Below are 6,758 nucleotides of genomic sequence, written 5' to 3' on the forward strand. Positions count from 1 at the left end.
AAAAATTAGCCGGACGTGGTGGTGCACGCCTGTAATCCCAGCTACTTAAGAAGCTGAGGCAGGAGAGTCGCTTGAACCCAGGAGGCAGAGGTTACAGTGAGCCAAGATCGTGCCACTGCACTCCAGCCTGGGTGACAGAGTGAGACTCCATCTCAAAACAAAACAAAGCAATCTTATGCCTAGTCCCCACCCCTAACAGATTTTGATTTAACTTTTCTGGGGTGAGGCCTGAGCCTTGGGACTTTGGAATGTGCGGCAAGGTTGAGGACCACTACCTTCAATGTCCCTGCAGAGCCAGCTCTCTTATGTTTACCAATTTGTCATCTCTTTAATAAAACATGAAGCAGCTTGAGCCCACAGAGCGAGAAAAATTAAAAAGCAAAATTAAGAATTAAACATGTTATTTTTCTCAAACAAATAATGCATATTATTGTAGGAAAGTTGGCAAATACCAAATAAAAATAGTATGTTGACTCAAAGTTAAGTACCGTTAACATTTTTATGTATATTCTTCTGAGTTTTTGGGGCAGGCAGGGAGCATGATATAAATACTTTCCCTACAAAACTGGGTTCCTGTAGTGATTGAGTTGGAAATAAAGCCTCAAAATTAGTGACTTAAACAAGGTAGTTTTTTGCTTTCTTTTTAGTGGCGTGATCTCTACTCACTGCAACCTCCACCTCCTGGGTTCAAGCAGTTCGTTTGTCTCAGCCTCCCAAATAGCTGGGATTACAGGTGTGTACCACTGCACCTGGCTAATTTTTGTATTTTTAGTAGGGATAGGGTTTCACCATGTTGGCCAGGCTGATCTTGAACCCCTGACCTCAGGTGATCCTCCCACCTTGGCCTCCCAAAGTGCTGGGATTACAGGTGTGAACTACCGCGCCCTGCCTTGTTTCTTTTTTAAAAGGAAGACTAACTTTCCCAGGAATTTCTATTATAGCAAACCTCTGCTGGGGTACCGTCGGCTAGAATGAGGTTAAATCTCATTCAGGGATTCAGTTACTCTTAGCTCAGACAATTGCACCACTGCAAAGGTCAGTTCCCCACGCTGTACCCTCACCTGATTTCAGGGGAGAGGGAGGACAGAGTGGATGTCGGGAAGTCATCTTCAGTGTCCACTCCTGGTAGTGTTTTGGATGAGATCCTGAGCGGCTGAGGAGAAGGAGGTGTGAAGGTACCAGCCTGCAGGTTCAGGGAGAGGTGACTGATGAGTCAGAAGGCAGCAGGGATGAGGGACGACACTGGCTTTGGGTATTGTCAGGGTGGAGGCAAAGTGATTGGTGAGAACCAGGGTTTAAGGCCCTCAAACCACATCTAAAAACATCAAGGCAAATCCTAGGAATGATTTGAACTAGATGATGATGATTTTTCTAGCAGAACGTATGTGTGTATTCCATGTAAGTACCGCACGCTAATCAATTGTGAAACTGGAGCTGCTCACATATGTGCTTGTACTCTTTACAAAAGGATACAGCATCTGTCCCTCGATTGTAGTCAAAAACATAGGTATTCATGGTAGAAAATATGGGAAATACAGAAAAGGATTTTGAAAACATGAAAATCTTATCAGGATCAGTCTCGTTATCATTTTGTTGTTTCCACTCCGTGTGAGGGGCCACATGTGAGTCTGTTTGTTTTACGTGCTAGAGCTCTTGGGGCTGTGGAATCTAAACTGGATAAATTGAAAACAAAGAGTTGGAGGTGCTTATTTATGTTCAGGGAGACGAAGAGTTCAGGAAGGATTTCTGTACTGGGGATTCATGCTGCCCTGGGAAGTGGGGTTTGATTTGGCAGGTGGGGCTGGGACAGGGAAGGCTCAGGCTTGCCTAGTGATCATGAGATCAGTGTGGCCGGAGCGTTGGTTGTTGGGGGAAAGGGGAAGGAAGGCTGGGAAGGTAAGGGAGGGCCTCCAAAGCAGTAGTTCCTCCTTATCTATGGTTTCACTTTTCGTGATTTCAGTTATCTGTGGTCAGCTGAGGTCCAAAAATATTAAATGGAGCCAGATGCGGTGGCTCAGCCTGCAATCCCAGTACTTTGGGTGGCTGAAACAGGTGGAACCCTTGAGTCCCAGAGTTGGAGACCAGCCTGGGCAACATGGTGAAACCCCGCCTCTACAAAAAGTTGCTGGGCATGGTGGTCTATGCCTGTAATCCCAGCTACTCGGGACGTTGAGGCGGGAAATTGCCTGAGCCTGGGAGGTGGAAGCTGCGGTGAACTGTGATCATGCCACTGCACTCCAGCCTGGACAACAGAGTGAGACCCTTCTCAAAAAAAGAAAATTAAATGGAAAATTCCAGAAATTATTTGTAAGTTGTAAATTGTGTGCCATTCTGAGTATTATTACGTAATTGTTCTATTTTTAGTTATTAATCTCTTATTGTGCCTAATTTTTAAATTAAACCTGGTCATAGGTAAGCTTGGAGGCTGGAGCAGTTCCACCATGAATGCTAATCCTCCACGCTGACTTCTGACCAACCCCGGCTTCAGGAATGCCTCTAAAATTTCCACTCTCATGCACTTTGATGTAAATCCTGCCCTCAGGTCAGAACAACTTTGATGTTATCATAAATACATACTTGCCATAAATCCTGCCCTTCGTCACATTTGCTGTGGTATGTAAGTCCTGCATCTGAGCCATAACAGTGTGGGGGCCCAGTGTCTCACTGCCCGAGACAAGGCTTATGTTTGTACATTCCTATAAAATGTGTCTTTCTGAGAAGCTGGATTTGCCAGTCTCTTTCCTCAACCTCTCGGCTCCCATGACCTCTTGGGGTAGGTTTACATAGAGCTGCCCACCACGGAACAGTATGTGTGTATGCATAGCAAAAAAAAAAAAAAAAAAAAAATTAAGGTATATATAGGGGTCAGTACTATCTGAGGTTTCAAGCATCCACCAAGGGTCTTAAAATATATCCCCCATGGACAAGAGTCACTACTGCACTGTAAGAAAATGTAGGCTGTGTTCTGCCAACAGTGGGGATTTGGGACAATTTTGAGGCTAGGGGATGACCTGCTTACTCACACCTGCAGTCTTGCTCTCCTCTGGAGGGCACAGCACGTCTCCCAGGTTTACAAGGCAAGTCCCTTTCCTGACTTTTTGGCGTCCCCTTGGTGTGGCACTGACACCTACTGCTCTTGCTAAGTAGTGCAGCCTCCTCGGGATCCCCGGCAACCCCGCTGTGCCTGGCACAGAATGGGAGGCCCTAACCACAAGTTAAAGCCAGCTGACTCTCAGCCCTTTTTCATGATGCATATTTGGAGAGTAAAGTATTTGAGTTACGTATCTTAGGACCAGAATCAAGCAATAGCTTGCTCACCTTAAAGGTCAGACTACTGTTTAATTTATTGCTCACTTTTCCTTGGGTTTTGGCTCTGTTTTCTAGGTTTTCAAGCCTATGGCTGATGCTGCTGTGAAGATTGTGGAGAAAAATGGCTTTAGTGATAAGATTATGGTTATCAACAAGCATTCCACCGAGGTGACTGTAGGTCCAGGTGAGATCTACACATCCTGTGTTGAAAGCTTTGCTTGCCCTTGTGTGAGAGAGGAAAAGGGTTATCCCAGTTACCTGGAACAAATCCAGGTCAGAGCATAGAAATGGGGCCTCTCTCTGTGGAGCTCCCTTCAATAAGGACTTGGTTTCTCTTGATGTTTATTTTCCTGCTAGTTAAAACTAGCCAGCAAGGAGTAGACTAGAGCTAGTCAGGTCCAGCAGTGGAGACGCAAACAAAGCCTGCATTTGCTTTAAGCAAGTTGGAATTCTTATGGGGCTCAACTCTAGAGTTTCAACTACCAATAATCATGCCTTCGATAAACCTCATTGGCTATGATACTGCCACTGTGCAAAGCTCAACTCTGAGTTTCATCAGGTAGAGAGTACTTAGTTCTGACATCCTGCCTCTGCATACAACATGAACGATTTTCCTGTATTAAATTGTCTCTTAAGGTTTCCAGAATGTGTGTATGTACACATACAGACACACATATATATGTATTTTTTTTGAGACGGAATCTCACTGTGTCACCCAGGCTGCGTTGCAATGGTGCAGTCTTGGCTCACTGCATCCTCCATCTCCCAGGTTCAAGTGATTCTCCTTTCTCAGCCTCCCAGGTAGCTGGGATTACAGGTGCCTGCCACCATGCCTGGCTAATTTTTGTATTTTTAGTAGAGACAGGGTTTCACCATGTTGGCCAGGCTGGTCTTTAACTACTGACCTTAAGTTATCCATCTGCCTCGGCCTCCCAAAGTGCTGGGATTACAGGCTTGAGCCACCACGCCCAGCCCAGAATATTTTTTATAGTCTAGAACTTTGTTTCAGTCATTGAAAATTTCACATGCCACTGACACTTAGAAAACATAGTTGAAAGATTTGCAAAGGAAAAACTTCCGTGGTGAAGTTACAGATAACACCATGGGTTTTTTCTCATTTTTTGTGGCAATAGGGTCTTACTATGTTGCTCAGGCTGAACTCTAACTCTTATGCTAAAGTGATCCTCCCATCTCAGCCACGCAAGTACCTGGGACTACAGGTGTGCACCACTGCGCCTGACTTTTTCACCACGGTTTTGAAGAATGCAGTATCATTCTGAATTAAAGCTTCTACCTAAGGTCAACATTATTCTCCCATTTAACAATTTTTTTTTTTAAATGGAGAATCTGAAACATGTACAAAAGAAGTAGATACTATCTTATGTATTTATTTGAGACACAGTCTCACTCTTGTTGTCCAGGCTGGAGTACAATGGCAGGATCTCAGCTCACTGCAACCTCTGTCTCCCATGTTCAGGCGATTCTCCTGCCTCAGCCTCCCGAGTAGCTGGGATATACCACCATGCCCAGCTAATTTTTGTATTTTTAGTGGAGACGAGGTTTCACCATGTTGGCCAGGCTAGTCTCAAACTCCCGACCTCAGGTGACCCGCCTGCCTTGGCCTCTGAAGGTGCTGGGGTTACAGATGTGAACCACCGCGCCCGGCCTTTTTTATCTTTAAAACATACAAACAAGTTTACAAGTCATTCCATTTACAATCAACATTATTGAAGTATGATTTACATTAAATGAATATCCATTTTCATTAGTTTGATGAGTTTCGACAAATATAAACACACTTGTAACCACCACCACCACCATGATTAAGGTAATAGAATATCTCCATCGTGCTCAAAGAGATTCTTCATGAGCCTTTCTAGTCAGTCCCCCCATATCCTGGTCCTAGGCATCCACTCATAGACTTCTTCATTGTAGATTAGATTTGCTTCTCTAGGATTTCAAGGAAGTGGAATCATAGAAGTGTGGACTCTTGTGTGTGTGTTCTCTTTTATATAGCGTGATGCTGATAAGGCTCTTCCAGACCGTTCGTGTCTTGGGGTTTTGTTCTTTTGTATTACCGAGCAGCAGTTTATTAGATGAACCATAGCTTGTTTATCCCTCCACCTGTTGATGGACAGGGATTTCTTAGATAGGACTTTAGATTCACTGATCTTTTTTTTTGCAGTGTCTAATATGCTGTTAATGTTAAGTATATCTAGTAAACTCTTCATTTCTCTTTCTTTCTTTCTTTTTTTTTTTTTGGAGACAGGGTCTTGACCTGTCCCCCAGGCTGGAGTGCAGAGGTGTGAGCACAGCTCATTGCAGCCTTGACCTCCTGGGCTCAAGCAGTCCTCCTGCTTCAGCCTCCTGTGTAGCTGGGACCACAGGCTCATGCCACCATGCCTGGTTAGCCTAAAAAAATTTTTTTTGGTAGAGATGGGATCTCAGTTTGTTGTCTAAGCTGGTCTCAAACTCCTGGGCTCAAGCAATTCTCCCACCTTCCAAAGTCCTAGAATTGTAGGTGTGAACTGCTGTGCCTGGTCTCATTTTTGATGTTGTATTTTTTATCTCTGAAAGTTCCACTTGATTATTTTTCATAACTTCCATTTTTTCTCATGTTCATAGTTTCCTGTAAGCACATTTATTTTAGCTTTTCGAACATCCTTATCTTCTCTTCCCACCATCTTTATTTTTTCTGGGTTTGTTCTCTTGACTCATTTTTATCCCTGTTCTGGGTCACATTTTCCTTCTTCACATGTCTAATCATTTTTGTTTGGATGCTGTGGCTACTGGGATTTCCCCATTGTTGAGTTCTAGACTTTGTTTTTGCTTTTTAAACTTTGGCATGCAGTTGGGTTACTTGCAGTTCAGATTGATCCTTTCAGGGCTTGTTTAAGCTTTCTTTGGGGCAGGGTTAGAGTAGCTTTAAGTTAGGCCTTTTCAACAATAGCGTTGTGACATTTTGGCATTCTCCAACTAAGTGACATTTTGATAATTCTTTGTTGTGGACCCTGTCCTTTGCATTGTAGGTGGTTTGCAGCATCCCTGGCCTCTTTCCAGTGGATGTCAGTAGCACTCCCTCCTCCCACCATTCTTGCCAACTAAAGATGTCTCCAGATTGCCACATGTCTTCCTTGGTCTCGAGTGTGTAAAATTATGACCTGTTGAGAACCACTGCTCTAAGGCTATTTAGCCAGACAGTTACTGCAACCTTTCTGGGGTGTCTCCTGAGAGCTCCTAGGTGTTCAGCAGGGATTCCGTTGTCTGACTGATCAGAGCTTGAATGTTTCCCAGGCCTCTGAGAGTTCTGGAGATTGTTATCGCTCATGCACCCTTTGCTCGGCTTTACAGAGTGTTACCCTCTGTGTGTGTGAATGTATTAACACAGACCCTAGAGGACCCCTGTGCAGCATTCTGAAGGCTTTTTTTCTGTGTAACTTCCTCTCTGA

The 6,758-nt window shown here is 44.2% G+C and overlaps 1 protein-coding gene across 2 annotated transcripts in view; it reads left to right on the top strand.

The window, feature by feature from the left end:
- PRMT7 (protein arginine methyltransferase 7) overlaps positions 1–6,758 on the top strand; it is a 53,457-nt gene that overhangs the window by 19,665 nt on the left and 27,034 nt on the right. For both annotated transcript variants that reach the window (XM_011997992.1, XM_011997993.1), the window contains one exon: positions 3,385–3,493. In XM_011997992.1, the coding sequence (XP_011853382.1) occupies positions 3,385–3,493 (109 nt within the window). The remainder of the gene's footprint in view (positions 1–3,384; positions 3,494–6,758) is intronic.

Source organism: Mandrillus leucophaeus, unplaced genomic scaffold (assembly GCF_000951045.1).
Source record: "Mandrillus leucophaeus isolate KB7577 unplaced genomic scaffold, Mleu.le_1.0 Scaffold551, whole genome shotgun sequence".
Lineage (NCBI taxonomy): Eukaryota > Metazoa > Chordata > Mammalia > Primates > Cercopithecidae > Mandrillus > Mandrillus leucophaeus.